Here is a 16,391-nt window from a genome sequence, read left to right as displayed (position 1 = left end):
ATTCAGAGATCCAATGTCAGCTTCGTTAAACGCTATTAACTGTCATCAACTCGGACCATCTCTGGATGCATGTTTCCTAAAACGACGTGTTTACCTGTTTACCCCACCACAAGCCATTAAACCCGGCTAAGCCAGGGAACATGTCCCGGCACCAAGGCAGTCCTAAAACAGGACTGCCGAATAAAGTCACAAACCCAGAGGGCAACGGTGTTGTGGGGTACAGATCCACCACAGCGAGATACAAACCCCCTCACGTATTCGCATACCTAGTAGTGCCCGGAAGATGAGGGCCCGTTAGGGGCAAACCAATGTTCTAATCTAAGTTCCCTCTACAAGACCGTGCCCCCAGCCAACCCGAGCACGACTGGCGCTCATCGGCGATTGCCCCAATCACACTGCATCACCTACATTGCACCCAGGAAAATGGCCGCCGCAGCGGAGCTCCCCAAGACCATGTGGGCGTGGAGGAAGCACAAGGGCAACCCTGAGCCTGTATGTTGTTGATTGACGCCGGGCGACTTGGATAAGGTGTCTAAACCCCGTACATGGCCTAACACCGCCACCTTGGTTAGGTCTGGGAAGAGGTCGCTGTCCCGGAAGTGCCCCCCAACGGAATCTTGTGTAAAGTGCTGGCGTCTGGAGGTATGCTTCACGAAATCTCAAGATATGGTATCCCGACTGAAGAGAGTGCGGCCATGCTAATATGGCCCCGACGTCAGTCTGCCGCAGTGACCACTCCTTACTCACGATAGAGAAACAAGCAGCTTGGTTTCAGGACAAGTACACGTTGGTACGCACTGTTCCGAGTCGTGAGGGCGCATCTCATACATGTAGCTCACGCCTCTTCTTCTTCCACAGGGCCATGAAGGCTGCGGTCGGATTGTACAGATCAGCCAAGAAGTCAACGAGACCAGATTCAAAGTCGGGGATGTCGTCGCCCTGCACGCCGTCCCGGGATGCCGGCAGGCCGACTGCCCGGAATGCTCGCGCGACCTGTCCCAAATCTGCGAGAGAGGCCACCACTCAGGCATCGGCCAGGACGGTTTCCATGCCCCCTACGCCGCCCTCGATATCCGTGGCGCTGTTCTGGTCCCTCAGGGCGTCACGCCTGCCGAGGCAGCAGTGGCCACCGACGCCGTGACGACGGCCTATCACGCTGTCACCAGACGCGGCGAGGTTAAGGCCTCCGAGACCGTTTTCCTCTTCGGGCTCGGCGGCTTGGGATTCAACGCCCTGCAGCTTGTCCGCAACATCGGGGCCAGGATTATCGTCTGTGACATTCGGCAACAGCGCCTTGACGAAGCAATCAAGCTGGGTGTCCCGGAAGGTGACGTTGTTCCGGTTGGCCAGTCGGCGGTGGAATTCGTCCAAGAGAAGGGCCTCATGATTGATACGGTTTTGGACTTTGTGGGAACACATGAGACTTTTGATGCTGCTCAGTATATTGGTGAGCACTGTTTCCCCTTCCTCTGTTGCCAGGCTCTGAGAACTAAGGGGCCGTAGTCCGCCGTGGAGGAAAGATTCTCTGTGTCGGTAGCATCGACCCAGAGAATACTGTTCACATGAAAACGGGAACCCGAAAGAGGTTGAGCTTCATCTTCACCTACGGCGGCCAGGTCGAGGATCTGGAAGAAGTGCTTCGGCTGATTGCGAAAGGAGTGATCCGCCCTCAGGTTAAGCCTGGGATATTAAAGGACTTCCCGACCGTGCTGCAGGACCTGACGGAAGGAAAAGTCGAGTGCCGTGTAGCCTTGTTGCAGGAGTAGTTTCTCCAAGATGTCAATCCATTAGGTAGAAAAACGAAAAGGAGGAACAGATAGTCTGTCTGTCTAGAAACTGCCGTTTACACTCGCACTCTTAGGCATGCTAGTCCCCACGGCCGCCGTCGTGCCAGCATCAACGGTCAAGATGGAGCCGGTGATCCACCTGGCATGGTCCGAGGCAAGGAAGACAACCGCGCACGCACAATCCCAGCCGTTCCCCTCGGTACCAAGCAAGCTCCTTGCCTTCCTCGCGGCCCTCGCCTCCTCACTCATGCCACCTGCGTACATCATTGGCGTGTAAAGCATCTATGCCACCCATGTGTTAGCCACACGTGCTCAGGCGAAGAGACCATGCCATATGAAGTGAAATGAATATCTACCCCGGGGCACACGCAATTGACCCTAATGCCATCCTTGGCGTGGTGAGCAGCCATGGCCCTGGTCATGTTGACCACGGCGCCCTTGCTCGTCGGGTACAGTAGATGAGGCGTCCCGCCCCGCAGGCCGGCGACGCTCCCCATGTTGATGATGGACCCCCGGGTCTCGCCCTCGTTCCGCGCCATGGCCGGCACGGCGTACTTTGCCATGAGCACCATGCTCGACACGTTGACCTCGAGCCCCCTGGCCCACTGGTCCATGTCCACGTCGACGGCGGTGCCCGGGGCGCCGGCGATGCCGACGTTGTTGACCAGGATGTCGAGCCGCCCGAACCGGTCCAGGGCCAGCCGGACGACGGCTTCGCAGTCGGCGGCCGACGTGACGTCGCCCTGGGCTGCGATAGCGGCGCCACGGCCCGGTTGCGAGTTGGCCATCTCGGCTGTCTTGGCGGCCCAGTCGTGGTTTGTGTCGAGGCAGACGACGTTGCAGCCGTCGTCGGCGAGCAGGATGGAGATGGCGCGGCCGTTGCCGAGGCCGTCGCCCACGCAGCCGGCGCCCGTGACGATGGCGACTCGGCCCCGGAGGGAGCGGGACGGAGGTTGGAGTGGAGCTTCGGACATGATTGGCCGGATCAGGGGACGGTGGTGTTGGTGTGGTGTTCAACTTTACACGATGTCCTAATGCAGTCATCAGTCAGTGGAATCACAAGTAAGGTATACTGTGCTCACCATGTATGCCTCGGCTGTGTCGACCGCACCTTAGGTAGCTGGCACGGCGAGGAAGCTGGTAGCGTCCGCCGTGGGCGGCATTTGGGGAATCGAAACGTTTGCCTAATCGAGAATGCCGTAATGCCGAGGGCGGGCTAACGCAATGAAACGCTTGAGCTTCGTTCAAGGCGAGCATGACCAACCAATGCCGAGGACAGTGATTAGACAGTATCCGTCAACGTTAGGGTCCCTCACTCCTTGAGCAAGGATCGGGCATAGGCTGTTCGGTAAGAACCCTCAGGGCTAGCTTACCGGCATACCAAACTGGGATTGAGACCCTCCAGCACAGTCTGGACTGGACCTCTGGAGGATGTGGGGAAAGCTTGGTCTCACAAACTGAGTTGGGGACGCGGGGTTCAGATTCCTAGCAGTTCCTGCCAAGACGGGTTGTAAGAACGGGTTGTGAGACTGGGACTTGCTGAATGATCCACCTGGCAGCTCAAACACGCTCTCTTTGGCGGAAGGGAAAAATAAAAAAGAAAAGAAAGAAAAAGCATGTTTCATCCGGAGAAAGCGAATTAAAACGGCCAAACTGAACCGAAACAATGTGCGACTTCTCTTGCTATGGCGGGGCGAGTGATGAGTGGCTCGCCCTCGAAGCCAGCCTGCCCCCACCGCCACCACTCGGGCAGTCCGTCGAGGAGAAGAGGCGGGCCGTCAACGAGGGCCGCGAACAAGCCGCAGCCCAGGCCATGGAGGCGCTGAGCCGCCGGGTGCGAACGAGGGACCATTCCATCCCCACACGCGACGGGTCGAAAATCAAAGCCCGCAGCTACCGCCCGCGACATGTAGACGGCAACGCATCGGAGGACCACCCCCTGCCCGTGTACATTCACCTCCATGGCGGCGGCTTCTTGTTCGGCACCCTGGCCTCCGAGGACGCGACCTGCGCGCGCGTCTGCCTCAATGCCCGGGTCGTGGTCCTCAACGTGAATTACCGCCACACTCCGGAACATGGCTACCCGAAGGCGTGGAATGATGTCGAGGACGCATTCGAGTGGCTGCATGATAACATGCAGCTTGTCGGCGGTGATGCCGCGCGGGTGGTGGTGGGCGGCATCTCGGCGGGTGCCCAGCTCACCGCCTCGCTGGTGCTGGGCAAACATGTCGGAAGAGTGGCGGCCCCGCGCCCGGCCATCGCCGGCCAGGTGCTGATGATCCCTGCGCTGGTCAACATGGACTGCTACGAGCCCCAAGTGCGGAAGATGAAGGATCCGTCTGCCTCGTCGTACGAGGAGAACAAGGACGCGCCGATCCTGCCCGTGTCGGCCTGCCGTTTCTTCACGGACCTGCTCAAGATTGACCGGGCCGAGCTGGGCGCCGAGAACCTGAAGTTGAACCCGGGCAATGCGGCTCCCGAGCAGGTGAAGGGGCTTCCGCCGACCGTATTTGGGATTGCCGGCCTGGATCCCCTGAGAGATGAGGGACTGCTTTATGCGAAGATGCTCACAGAGTCTGGGTAAGACGGTCCGATTTTTTTTTTTTTTTGTTTTTTGTGTGAATACCCGTATGAATCATGGCGCTGATGTTTTCAAAGGGTCCCCACCAATGTGCACCTGTTCAAGGGTGTTCCCCATGGGTTCAGGAGGTTCGGTGATAAGTTGTCGGCATCGAAGAAATGGGACGAGGTCATGGAGAACGGCATTAGGTGGGCCCTTGGGAGCCACACTGCGTGCCCGGCGTTCTCAGTCCATACCTGGTAGGCGGGCAGGCCATCAGAATTGGAGTGGGGAGCTTCAAGGGCGTAGTGATAGATCCGGCTGGGAAGAAGCTTAAATGCGATGTACCGTAAATAGAGTCCCAGGGGGAGGGAGGCACTAGGTGGATTCGGTGTCTGTGATTTATCTGTAGTTAACTGACTAGACATGTAAACATGTTCATGTCTGTGAGTCTGTGCTTGGTGGAGATCCTCAACCAGTTCAGTCCTCTTCTAACATGGCGCCCTGACGTGCCGATAGGGCATCACATCCAACTTTGCTTGCAGACGCAACGCAACGGTTCCCTTTCTGTTCCAGAATCTGACGTCAGGGCACACGTCCATGTCCAAAACCAGCGTTCGCATTCCCAAACGGGGTCAATAAAATAACCCTAATTTAACACACCCTATTTCAGACCATAGGTAAGGTAACTAAGGTAACCAACTCCCTTTCCATCACCCCAACACAAAATCCGAATAACCCTTCGCCTTAACCTCATCACACCTCTTCCTGTACCCCGGCGCCGGCCCGTTATACCTGGTAAGGGACCTCTTTTGCTTGTGCGCCAGGTTCTTGTTGACGCCCGTCATCCACGAATCGACCTCGTTGGCCAACAGGCCCCGGCCCATCTCCTCGACGTGCCTGTACCACATGTCCATCTTCTCCTGCGTCGCGTTGACGAAGCACACATTGTTCTCGCGGGCCCACGCGAGAAAATCGGCGACCCAGTCGACCGCGTACTCGATGCTCCGCGGAATGTTGCCAAACATCTGGTGCGGGCCCATGATCATGAACATGTTGGGGAAGTCCTTGACCGTCAGGCCGAGAAAGGTCTGGATGCCGTCGGCCCACATGTCGCGGAGTCTGACGCCGTCTACGCCGCGGAAGTCGACGGCGTGGAAGGACCCCGTGACGGCGTCGAAGCCCGTCGCGTAGATGAGCACGTCCAGGTTGCGCTCGATGCCGCTCTTGGTGCAAAGCCCCGTCTCCGTGATGCGCTCGATCGGGTCGTCGCTGATGTCGAGCAGCTCGACGTGGGGCTGGTTGAAGGCCTCGTAGTAACCGCTCTCGAGCGGCACGCGCCGCGTCCCGAAGCCGTGGTTCTTGGGGATCAGCTTCTCGGCCACGACCGGGTCCCTGACCCGCTGCCGGATCTTGTTGGCATGGAACTCGCTGTAGAGCCGGTTGGCTTCGCGGTCCGTGGCGATGTCCGGGCAGACGCCGAGCACCTTGGCGAAGCCGGGCCGTTGGAACAGCTCCTCCCAGCGGGCCTGGAGATCCTCTCGGGTATAGTCTGTTGTCTTCTTCTCCTCGGTGACGTGGATGAAGCAGGAGTAGGACTCGAGACACTGCTGGAAGATCTCGGGATAGCGGGCCCGAATCTCGGCCATTTCCTTCTCGTCGATCTTGGCGTTGCGGAGAGGGGCCGTCCAATTGGGGGTTCTCTGGACGATCGTTAGATGCCCCACGTCCTTGTATATCTCCTGGATCGTCTGGATGGCGGTTGCTCCCGTGCCGATGATGCCCACGCGCTTGCCCCTGAGGGCCTCTTGGCCGTTGGCGGGCCATCTGGCCGTGTGCCAGGCCTCACCTTTGAAGTCGCTGACGCCGGGGATGTCGGGCAGCGTCGGCTGGTTGAGTATGCCCATGCAGGTGATGAGATAACGGCAGTTGTACCGGCGGCCATTCTCGTCGGTGAGCATCCAAAAGTTGCCAGGGGTCTGGAAGTGCGCCGACTGGATGCGCGTGCTGAACTGCATGTCCTTTTTCAGGTCAAACTTCGTCGTCAGGTATTGGATGTACTTCAAAGTCTCCGTCTGAGGGCTAAAATGCTCCGTCCAGTGCCACTCGTCGAGCACTTCTTGGGAGAACGAGAAGATGTACGAGTAGCTTTCCGAGTCGAAGCGCGCTCCGGGATAGCGGTTCCTTGGGTCCAGTCGTGTCAGTACCTCTCTCGACCACTAGACGGCGTGAAGGGCTTTTTACCAGAACCATGTCCCACCCTCTTCCTCGCCGGCCTCCAGCACCTTGACCCTCAGCCCCAGCTGGCGGATGCGCAGCAGGCTGTAGATACCGCTCAGCCCAGCCCCAACAATGAGGACATCGTAGTCCAGGTCTTTGTTGGCCAGCTCGAATGCCGACATGTTGTTCATAGCGTAAACTATTACCCCTGATGTAAGAGATCGATGTGAACGATGAAGCGCAAAAGAAACATCAGGTAGGAAGGGGAAAATAAGGAACAGGGCTGTAATGTCGACGGATTCCTCACAGTGATGGGTCGTCCTCTCTCTGGGATGTGAGGGCATTCATAGGCCGCTAAACCGATAGGCCGCCCCTGGACCTCGGGGTCTCTGCGTTAGGCTGTTAGCTCCCCACACCGGGTCCATCAATGGAGAGAATTCAGAGATTAGCTAACTTGGCTACTCCACACCTCCAACGGCAAACCCCAAAACGAATCTAGCCGAAGCCGTGGAGCGGCCAGTAACCTGGATCGAGACGGGAGCGAGTCATGCGCCGGGCCACTGACCAAGAAGCCATGACTAGGTAGTGCCACGGGAGCGTTATGTTAGCCCAAATTTCATTGTCTGGGCAACTTACCGCTCAGATCCCCCTCTTCGGCAAAGCGAAGCACACTATAACAAGTATTGCCGACGGTCCAGCTTAGCCAGGAATGGCCAACATCACCCCGTACCTGTGCATAGGTAAAGGTAGGGTCGGTTACAGTCTCGAACTGGTGGGGCTTTGAAAGAACGATAGCAGGGTGGGCAATTGCCCAAAGGGCTGCCCCCTGTAATTAGGGGTATTCTCACTGTCAGTCCACAACCGCGAGAACAACGAAACATATCCACGGACCCATGGTTGCGTTAGGTCATCCCATAACAAACACAAACTTCGACTGCTTAGGCGAGACCCCTTGACCTCCAATAAACCTCCAAATCCTTGAGGAACGACCATTTCAGCCTCTCCCCCCAACCCTTCTCTTTCCACGCATTCAGACTCTCCGGAAAGTGAGGCACGCCATCCCGGACGGTGCTGTCATGGGAAATGATTACAAACACATTCTCCAGGCAGTCCAGCTCCTGCAGCCTCCCCATCGTCCTGGTGGCCAGCGGGATGTCCAGTCCAAAGGTCATGTCGTAGAGCGTGTCCGTCCCCTTCCGGCCTCTCGACGCCTGCAGCTCTTCCCAAGCATGGCCGGGGCACAGCGATGTGGCGGTGGCGCTGTGGGGATGGCAGGGGTGAGGTGTTATGGTGCTGGGAATGGGGAGATGCTCGGAGGGTCTGAAGATGCCGGCATAATGGCAGATATCCCCACCGAGAAGGACAAACGTGTCTGGGTCCTTGGTGGTCCGGGCAAGTCCGCAGAGATGGCCGACGGCGTGGCCCGGGCTGTCCAGGAGGTAGAACGAACCGTCCCCAAAGTAGTCATAGGCGGGGAACTTGCCGGCGAGAAGTGACTGGCCTCCTTCAAACGTGATTTCGCGAAGGTTGCGGCCGCTGCCAAAGCAATGTCAACAGTTGCATTCATATGACTGCTGGGAAGGGCTTCGTGTCGTACGCATAGTCGCTCTCTAGAATAGGAGAGTCGGGATTGGCTGGTGCCCCTGGCAACATGGCCCTCTTGAAGCCCGGTCCCACGATCAGGTCGGTGGTAGGGGGGAAAGTGGACGGGTCGCCGATGTGGTCCCAGTGCCAGTGGCTCCAGATGACAGCCTCAATCTCGCTGGCTTTGATCCCCCCATCCTCGAGCATCTCCGCGACATTTCCCGTCACTTGAATGTCGTAGTTCGTGGAGGGAAGATAGGCGGCTATTCTCGGGGCGTAGTTCTGGACATCCTTCCGGATTCCTAGGTCAAAGACCAGCTTCCGGCCCGAAGGGTGCTCCAGCAGGAACGAGAATGAGGGAGAGTCCTTGAAGGTGGCGAGGCCGGGCACTGGCGGAGCCATGAACCGTTCAATGACGGCTGGGCCGAAGTTGACGGCATTGATCACCTTTACCGTGATGATCTCCTGCCCAGCGGGGAGGGCAGTTGAGGATTCCCCGGTCGCCATGTTGCGTTGCTGCGCTGGGTAACAGTTCTACAGAAAAGTGTTGCGTATCAAGGTGAGGTTGTACTACTGTAGTAAAGTTGTCAAGGCTCGCTCAGTTGCTCCCTGTTCTGTTTCCGCACGTTCTGACTCTTGAATTAACCCTGGATGACTGGTTGACTGTGATAAGGTAAGGTAGGTGGATGGATACCTTACCTACATACGCCTACCTTCCTGGAGCTTGTCCCAATTGACTCGCTGGATGCGGGGAAGTATTGTTGGGGTGCATTAGCGTGATGTGGGGTTGCCGAAACCCCTCAATCCCCACTCCCAGAACCCGGACTCGGGTTCATGGGTTGCGTCCAACAACCCGGCTTGTGGACCGGCAGTCCTCTTTGGGACTAACACGCGCCTGAGCCAAGGGCGACGCAAACTCTTTGGTCAATGTTTGCTCGAGACTCCCAGCCCTGTTACTCGGGAACCGACTGTCATAGCTGGCAGGCAAGGCGTGAGTCTTTTGTCTTGAGGTTCCGTTGAGTGAGCACCGCGGCCCTCTGTGTGTTTTACAAAACTGCCCCAAGCGCCCTCACCCAAGTCTGGTCACTTTGCAGGCTGCTCTTGCATCCAGGAAAGCTCCAGCTGCCCCTGCGTCCAAGTCTCTTCTTCCTGTTTTGTTTTGACAAAGGGTCATAACTTTGACGTCGACCACCATGTCCGACAAGGAGTCGGTCCAAATGTCGGAAAAGGCTCCCGACGCCATCTCGCCTCCGGTTGTCGACACAGTCCACAATGACGAAGCCTTGAAGGTCATTTGCGGCTACAACGGTGATACGGAGTGGACTGAGGAGGAAGAGAAGAAGATCCGTCGCAAGATCGATTGGAAGCTGATGCCCGTGCTCTGCTTCACCTACACTCTCCAGTACTACGATAAGGCCATGCTTTCACAAGCTGTCTGTCTCCCCCTTCGAAAAATCTGCAGCTCTCTCAACCTTACCCCCCTTCTCAGGCGAACATGTTGCTGACCTGCAATGCAACCAAAGGCCCTGTTCGGCCTGCGGACCGACCTGGACTTGCTGTCGGGCAACCGGTATTCCATGACTTCCTCCATCTTCTACCTCGGCTTCATAATCGGAGCGTATCCTGCCATGATTCTCGCCCAGCGATTCCCCGTTGAACGCGTCGCCTCGGGCATTGTCACCCTCTGGGGTCTCACCCTCATCCTGACTGTCGTTTGCAACGATTATCGAGCTATCTATGCTCAACGGTTCTTCCTTGGCTTCCTAGAGAGCGGCGTCAGCCCCATGTTTATGCTCATCGTGGTGGGTAGATTTCCGTATTTGGCAGCTCCGCCGGTCAGCGGACTCCACTTGTTACTAATAGCCCACAACAGGGCATGTGGTACAGGAAACCGGAGCAGGCAATGCGGATGGGCGTCTGGTACAGCTGGACAGGCTACGTCTCGTGCGTGTCACCTTTGATCAACTACGGCTTCGGGCTCATCGGCGGCGGCGTGTCGTCATGGCGCTACATGTACTATTTCGCCGGCGGTCTCACCATGCTGTGGGGTCTCGCCCTGTTCGTCGTCCTGCCTCCGGACCCGATCCGCGCCAAAGGGTTCGACGAGAGGGAGCGCTACATCCTCGTGGCGCGTCTCCGGACCAACAACTCGGGAGTCCGCAACACGCATTACAAGATCGAGCAGGTGACGGAGCTGCTGCTTGATGTCAAGTTCTGGCTCGTCTTCGCCTTCGCCGTGCTCAGCATGATTGCCAACGGGCCGATTTCGACCTTCATCCCCATCATTGTCTCTGGCTTCGGATTCAGCAGTCTGAACTCGCTTCTGCTGTTGATTCCGGTAGGCGTATGGGCCGGTTCCTGCATGCTGCTTCTCTCCTTCCTGGCCCAGAAGGTGCCCGGCGCCCGATGCTACCTCATTGTCGCAGCCCAGCTGGGGACTATTCTGGCCTGTCTGTTGCTGCGGCTGCTTCCCATGTCAAACAAGGTCGGACTGCTATTCGGCACTACCTTCCTGCCGTCCATCGGAGGCGGATATGCGGTCCTCATGGGACTACAGGTGGCCAACACGGCAGGCTACACGAAGCGGTCCATTGCCTCGTCTGGGCTGTACATCGGCTACTGCATCGGTAAGCTCCCCGGGCTTTTCGGATGGATATGCGCGTGTGCTGCGCATACTTACGCCTCGCCAGGAAACTTCATCGGGCCGCTGCCATTCAAGACCGAGGATGCGCCGAGATACGCCAGCGGCTTCCTCATCGTCCTCATCACGTCGGCCGTGGCGGCTGGCCTCATATTGGTGTACCGCTTTACCTGTCTCTCCGACAACAAAAGGCGTGACAAGGCTGGCATCATGGAAGGCTTTGACCATGCCTACGATGATGATCTGACTGACAAGACGGTTCGCTGTGCCCATTTCGGTAGACGGAAAGAGTCTAGTCTTGGAGCTGCAGAAGAGAGCATAGGCTAACGAAATATGGCGCGCAGAACCTGCAATTTCGATACGTTCTCTGAGGTTGTTAGCTGTACCCTGTTTTGTGTTGTGTGTGGTGGACATGGTGGGACTTTGAGAAGATGTCGGCTGTCGAGGGTTGTTGCCGCCACTGTTATGGTCGTCAGATGACACTATATTGAAATTCGGACTCCTAGTTCTGAGCTTGCAGTAAAGGAGAATAATGGATCTTGCCTGTCAAGCACCTCATGTTGCATTGCGAATGTTGTGTATTCATGGGCATTTACAAGTGGCAAGCGCAAACCCATGACAGAGGTTAAATAGAGACAGCTGACCATCTGGACTGCCGACCGCACCTTCCCGCTTTGAATGAGCGTCGCCTTGTGATTGGCCACACTTCCCTCCGCGCGGTTGGTTACTTACCACAGTACGGTAGTTTCCCCGCATCTTACCCCACATTGCCAAGCGTGGCCCAACAAAGACATTTCGAGATCGTAACCAAGATTGACGGGGTCAGTCGAGACAGCAGTTGGTTGGCCCCCATAAGCCCATCTTTTCATCGTCTTTTCGCCCGCAACCCGTGCGTCATACCGTCTTCATGTCCCTGTGCGCGCGACAGATGAAACTTGGACAGCCGATTAGCACCGAGCGTCACTGTGGATAGCCATGACCGACGTTGTGACCGAGTGGCTGCACTACCACACCCACCAGCCGCCGAAGCGGAAGCGTGCAGATCTCGTGTGCCTCTCCTGTCACTCCAAAAAAGTGAAATGCGACCTGCAGAGTAAGGGCGACGGCATCTGTTCGAATTGTGACTCGGCAGGGCGGGAATGCCAGATCTACCCGTCCAAGCGCAAAAAGAGCAACCGCGAGCTTCCTCAGGATGCGACGCATGCGAATGGCTACCGACGCTCACCATCACTCCCCGACGAAACCCGCATCGATAGTCCTGCCCCCGCTGCCTCCCCTCAACCGCAAACTCCCATGATCGCGATCCAAGCCCTTCCAACGGCCCCGCAACTTCCGCCGTCCGCGACTCTTCCTACTATCGTGATTCCAACGCCTCACCGCCGCCAGGACCAATGCCACCAACAGCGACAACAGCGGCAGCAGCAGGAGCCCCAGCGGTGCTCTCCATGCCAGCAACAGTCGCAACCACAGCAGCCTGTGCTGTCCCTCAATGGGACTCCGCCCTCACAGCAGGGTGTCGATCCGGCAGGAGCGCCCACGGGAAGAAGCAACCCGAGCGACGTCGACACGGGTTTCCTCCACGTCTTCGGCCCGGAAAACCAGATTGACGCGGAGCAACAGGAGTTCGAGGCGTCACTGGGACGTGGCTACAAACTGTCAGACACGCAGCAACAAGAACTCCAGCAGATCTTTGCCGAAACGTACCTAGAGTACTGCTACACATGGTGTCCCGTACTCGACATGGACAGCCTATCCTCTGACACGCTGCGGTCCTCCCTGCTGGGAAACGCCCTCGCCCTGGTTGGCAGCCATATCCGGCCGCCTCTGATACCCCACGACGGACCCGCCGCCTACTACAAGAAGGCAACCTCAATCCTCTACAACGATGAGGAAGCCGACGGCCTCGCCACTCTCCAGGCCATCGCGCTCTTCTACTGGTGGGCGCCTCGTTCCCCCGCGGTGGCCCACCGGCACTCATCCTGGTGGTGGACCTCAGTCCTCATTCGTCACGCCCAACAGATGAATTTCCACCGCGAACCCAGCCCCCACTACCCCCACCGGGACGCCCTCAACCTAGGCCTACGGCGCCGCATCTGGTGGACCGCCTTTGCCCGCGAGCGGCTCACGGCTCTCTGCCAAAGCAAGCCCTGCATCATCGACCCGGCAGACTGCAACATCAAGGAACCCACGCTGGCCGACTTTCCCCCGGATCCCAAGATGCAGCGCAAAGGAGAAATCTTCATCTATTGGGTCCGTCTCTGTGCCATCATGGGCCGAATAGCCAAGAGCCTCTCTCGCTCGGCGTCTTCGACATACACCCCATCCCCTGCGTCTCCCACCTCCCCGGCTCACCTTCGCCAAGAACTCGTCGACTGGGTCCACTCCCTCCCCCTGCATCTACAGCTCCCCATCGGCTCCAACCGCACCGACTCGGAGCTGTTCGACCGTGACGTGCACCAGCTCCACCTGCCATACCTCACCACCATCATCGTCCTCCACCTCCGCCGCCAACCCGGGTCGGGGTTGCCGCAGGCGCTGCCGCCGGCCATCCTGGCCGCCTCGTGCATCGCGCGCATCCTCCGGGACATACTCTCGCGCGGCGACGCGCGGTTCCTGATGCCCATCACGTGCTGGTACAGCGGGACCGCCTTCATCGCCCTTCTCCAGGCATGCCGGGTGGCGAGCTTGGCCGGCGACGCCAGCGACGGGCTCGACGTCCTGACCCACGCCGTCGAGCATTTGAGGCAGATGTGGGGATCGGCCAAGGTGGTGCGGCAGGCGTTCGACCGGCTGCGGCAATCGCATGCGGAAGATCATGGGAACGCGACGGCGACGCAAACACGGCTTGGACCGGAGCCGGGGCCGGGGTCGACACCGGGCGGTGCAGGACGGCCCGGGGCGGAGGATGTGCATCTGCATGCGCCGCCGTCGTTATTGCCGCTTGGTGGAACCAGCGCGAGGGCGCCATGCGCGCACGACGAAGCGGACTTTGACTGGACAGCCTTGTTCCCATTTGTCACGCGGTCTACGGGTGGGATCGCGAATGCGCTGATCCCGGGACCTGGGCCGGGCATGGCGACGAGGTTTCCGTCGCCTGAGAGCTTGCTGTTTCAGGAATCGTTTATGCTGGATTACCACGGTCTGCTTGAGCCGTTTGGGTATGGTGATGACGGAATGCCACTGTAGGCGAGCAAGAGGCCTTTGATCTGGGGTATGCGGCACGATTTTCAAGTTGTACTTGATGGCCTTTTACTCCCACGAAGGAATTGCTACGGTGACTATTTTGGGTATGGGAACTACAATCGAAACATCGTACAATACCAAGGAATGCGTCAAGACATGCACACTATACAAGCTAGCCGTTCTAATTATTCTAAGCCTCGACTTTGAGCGTCTCGGCCTTCTCGACATACCACGACAAGTCGCTCTTTTCGTCCATCTCAAACGCCGTGAAGCCGTTCCCCATGAACCGGAACGGGTTGGCCGTGTTGTACTCGATTTCAAAGTCCTCGGGCCGGAGCTCGCTCAGGATTCGCTGGAACAGGTGGGCACTGCCGCCAAAAAGCGCCGTGACGCGGCCGTCGACCTTGCCGCGCTTGTACCAGCTGCTGCAGCTGCCCGTCCACACCAGTGTCTTGTGCACCTCGTCGCCCGTGCGGAGGAAGGCTTCGGCGACGTGCCGCTTGGGGTGCACGTACTTGATGTCCTCGGTCGCCATCTTGCGGATCCACTTGACAAAGTAATCGCCCGTCCAGTTGAGCGACTCGACCAGCGACCCGTGCCCGCCCAGGCAGTTGGGGCCCATCATGAGGAAGTAATTGGGGTACTCGGGCACCGCCACCGACAGGTACGACCTGGGGTCGTCGGCCCACTCGGTCGCGAGATCGGTCGCCTTGTTGCGGCCCACGATCGGGTACCGCGGCCGGTGCGACACGTCGAAGCCCGTTGCGCACACGACGACGTCGCACTCGTACGCCCTGCCGTCGGCCGTGTGCACCGCCCTCTCGCTGACGTGCGTGATGGCGCTGTCGGTCAGGTGGCAGTTGGGCCGCAGGAACGACTCGAGGTAGCCCGGCCCCGGCGTGATGCGGCGGCAGCCGAGCTCCCACTTGGGGATGAGCTTGGAGCAGAGAACCGGGTCGTGGTTCAGCTTCTCGGCCATCTGCGCGGCGGCGAGGCGCATGCCCTCCCTGTTGTTGTCGCCTTTGACGAAGACGTAGAAGGACTTGTTGCTCCGCGAGACGATGCCCTTGCGGTGGGCGAGGTGCTGTTCCGGATCGCGGAACCGCTTCTTCTCGTCCTCGGTGTACGCCGGGTTCGGGTCGTCGTCCAAGTCGCGGCCCAGGTGCTTGGACGGCGGTGCGCGATAGTAGACCCAGGCCGGGCCGCGAATGAAATTCTGGACGTCGGTGCCCGGGAGCCGGGCCATCTGCGGCACGATCTGAATGCCCGAAGAGCCGTTGCCGATGACGGCAATGCGCTTGTGCGAGTAATCGTAGCCGTGGTCCCAGCGCGCCGAGTGGGTGACGTGGCCCTTGAAGGTGCCGTCGCGCAGGCCGGGGATGCTCGGCCAGTTCTCGTGGACGAGCACGCCCTGGCTGGAGATCAGTACATGGCAGTACTCGTCGCGACGCCGGCCCTGGTGCTCCACCGTCACTCTCCACTGCCCCGTCTCGTCGTTCCACTCGGCGCCGACGACGCGCGTGTTGAGCTGGATGTCGCGGCCCAGGTCCCACTTCTTGACCGTCGCCTTGATGTAGGCCAGGATCTCGGCGCCGCTGGCATAGAAACGTGACCAGTTCGGATTGGGGTCAAAGGGGAAGGCGTAGATGTGGGCTGGGACGTCGCATTGGACGCCCGGGTAGTTGTTCATCAGCCAGGTGCCGCCCACGTCATGCAAGGCCTCGAAGATGGTGTGCTCGACAATGTCCCGCATCTCGGGGAAGCGGTGCTGGAACTTGTGGGCCATGATTAGGCCCGAGAAGCCAGCGCCGATGGTGATGACCTTGATCTTTCGCGGCGTGTAGGCATAGTCTGAGCTGAGCTTGAATGGATCGTCTGTGGCGCCAGGACCTGTCTGGGAATGGGCGGCAGCAGCAGCGTTTGTTATGCCGTTGATGTTCCGTGGCAGTTCTGGCAGTTCCGTCGGCTCGGACCGAGAGACTTGTGCCTCTGGACTGAGCGGCTGCACGATGGTGTCGGTGGCGGCCACGCGTGGCTCTGGCGTCTGCTCGAAGGCTGTCATTGTGTGGGAAAGGCACGATGTCGCCAAGTGAAAGTTCTGTTGAACTGAAACTCCTGAAGACCTAGGCAATGGAACCAAGTGTCTTCTTTGTTGGGCGTGTTATTTTGTACTCCTATCAACGTCCTGGAGGGAGGGAACGGCCCTGTGAATCGAGTCCTGAGCCCCGTCCGGCCATCCCCCGGCCGATCAACAAGGTCGGCCGGTAGGGCATCGCCTCTCAGCTCCCGTTCACTTCTGAGAACCGAGTGTGCCAAGAAAGGGCGAGCCGCCGGCACAGTGCCTTCCACCAACTCCACCATCCCCATTTCGACGGCTACCCCAATGTGGATTGCCGAACAAGGGTGTCGCGGAGGA

The 16,391-nt window shown here is 58.8% G+C and overlaps 8 protein-coding genes across 8 annotated transcripts; 4 read left to right on the top strand and 4 right to left on the bottom strand.

Moving 5' to 3' along the window:
* The first annotated feature begins 299 nt into the window (after positions 1–299).
* N657DRAFT_603470 (N-benzyl-3-pyrrolidinol dehydrogenase) lies at positions 300–1,822 on the top strand. Its single transcript, XM_062790149.1, has 5 exons — positions 300–492; positions 573–642; positions 720–790; positions 859–1,447; positions 1,504–1,822. Exons 1-5 carry the CDS (start codon positions 424–426, stop codon positions 1,764–1,766), a joined length of 1,062 nt encoding a protein of 353 aa, XP_062643895.1. The 5' UTR covers positions 300–423; the 3' UTR covers positions 1,767–1,822.
* Positions 1,794–2,936, bottom strand: N657DRAFT_649470 (2-(S)-hydroxypropyl-CoM dehydrogenase). The gene is made up of 3 exons (XM_062793732.1): positions 2,870–2,936; positions 2,144–2,818; positions 1,794–2,069 (listed from the first exon to the last, which is right to left on the bottom strand). The coding sequence occupies exons 2-3, from the start codon at positions 2,759–2,761 to the stop codon at positions 1,830–1,832; spliced, it is 858 nt and encodes a 285-aa protein (XP_062643894.1). The 5' UTR covers positions 2,762–2,818; positions 2,870–2,936; the 3' UTR covers positions 1,794–1,829.
* A 461-nt stretch (positions 2,937–3,397) lies between these two features.
* Positions 3,398–4,768, top strand: N657DRAFT_674460 (alpha/beta-hydrolase). The gene is made up of 2 exons (XM_062795750.1): positions 3,398–4,367; positions 4,446–4,768. The coding sequence occupies exons 1-2, from the start codon at positions 3,454–3,456 to the stop codon at positions 4,609–4,611; spliced, it is 1,080 nt and encodes a 359-aa protein (XP_062643893.1). The 5' UTR covers positions 3,398–3,453; the 3' UTR covers positions 4,612–4,768.
* Positions 4,769–5,060: 292 nt separating this feature from the next.
* Positions 5,061–6,749, bottom strand: N657DRAFT_625744 (phenylacetone monooxygenase; the record flags this gene model as incomplete). Its single annotated transcript, XM_062790760.1, has 2 exons — positions 5,061–6,531; positions 6,592–6,749. 2 exons carry the CDS (start codon positions 6,747–6,749, stop codon positions 5,061–5,063), a joined length of 1,629 nt encoding a protein of 542 aa, XP_062643892.1.
* A 653-nt stretch (positions 6,750–7,402) lies between these two features.
* On the bottom strand, positions 7,403–8,703 carry N657DRAFT_603459 (metallo-beta-lactamase superfamily protein). The gene is made up of 2 exons (XM_062790148.1): positions 8,165–8,703; positions 7,403–8,103 (listed from the first exon to the last, which is right to left on the bottom strand). Exons 1-2 carry the CDS (start codon positions 8,656–8,658, stop codon positions 7,506–7,508), a joined length of 1,092 nt encoding a protein of 363 aa, XP_062643891.1. The 5' UTR covers positions 8,659–8,703; the 3' UTR covers positions 7,403–7,505.
* A 332-nt stretch (positions 8,704–9,035) lies between these two features.
* N657DRAFT_649466 (allantoate permease) lies at positions 9,036–11,228 on the top strand. The gene is made up of 5 exons (XM_062793731.1): positions 9,036–9,584; positions 9,675–9,953; positions 10,025–10,778; positions 10,842–11,050; positions 11,137–11,228. The coding sequence occupies exons 1-5, from the start codon at positions 9,345–9,347 to the stop codon at positions 11,161–11,163; spliced, it is 1,509 nt and encodes a 502-aa protein (XP_062643890.1). The 5' UTR covers positions 9,036–9,344; the 3' UTR covers positions 11,164–11,228.
* A 539-nt stretch (positions 11,229–11,767) lies between these two features.
* N657DRAFT_693266 (uncharacterized protein) lies at positions 11,768–13,978 on the top strand (the record flags this gene model as incomplete). The annotated part of the gene is made up of 1 exon (XM_062797208.1): positions 11,768–13,978. One exon carries the CDS (start codon positions 11,768–11,770, stop codon positions 13,976–13,978), a length of 2,211 nt encoding a protein of 736 aa, XP_062643889.1.
* Positions 13,979–14,165: 187 nt separating this feature from the next.
* N657DRAFT_625732 (FAD/NAD(P)-binding domain-containing protein) lies at positions 14,166–16,037 on the bottom strand (the record flags this gene model as incomplete). The annotated part of the gene is made up of 1 exon (XM_062790759.1): positions 14,166–16,037. The coding sequence occupies one exon, from the start codon at positions 16,035–16,037 to the stop codon at positions 14,166–14,168; it is 1,872 nt and encodes a 623-aa protein (XP_062643888.1).
* Positions 16,038–16,391: the final 354 nt, after the last annotated feature.

This window comes from Parathielavia appendiculata, assembly GCF_033297405.1.
Source record: "Parathielavia appendiculata strain CBS 731.68 unplaced genomic scaffold N657scaffold_19, whole genome shotgun sequence".
NCBI classification, from domain to species: Eukaryota; Fungi; Ascomycota; class Sordariomycetes; order Sordariales; family Chaetomiaceae; genus Parathielavia; species Parathielavia appendiculata.
Note: the sequence above shows the minus strand (reverse complement) of the source record. Positions and strands in the feature narration are given on the sequence as shown.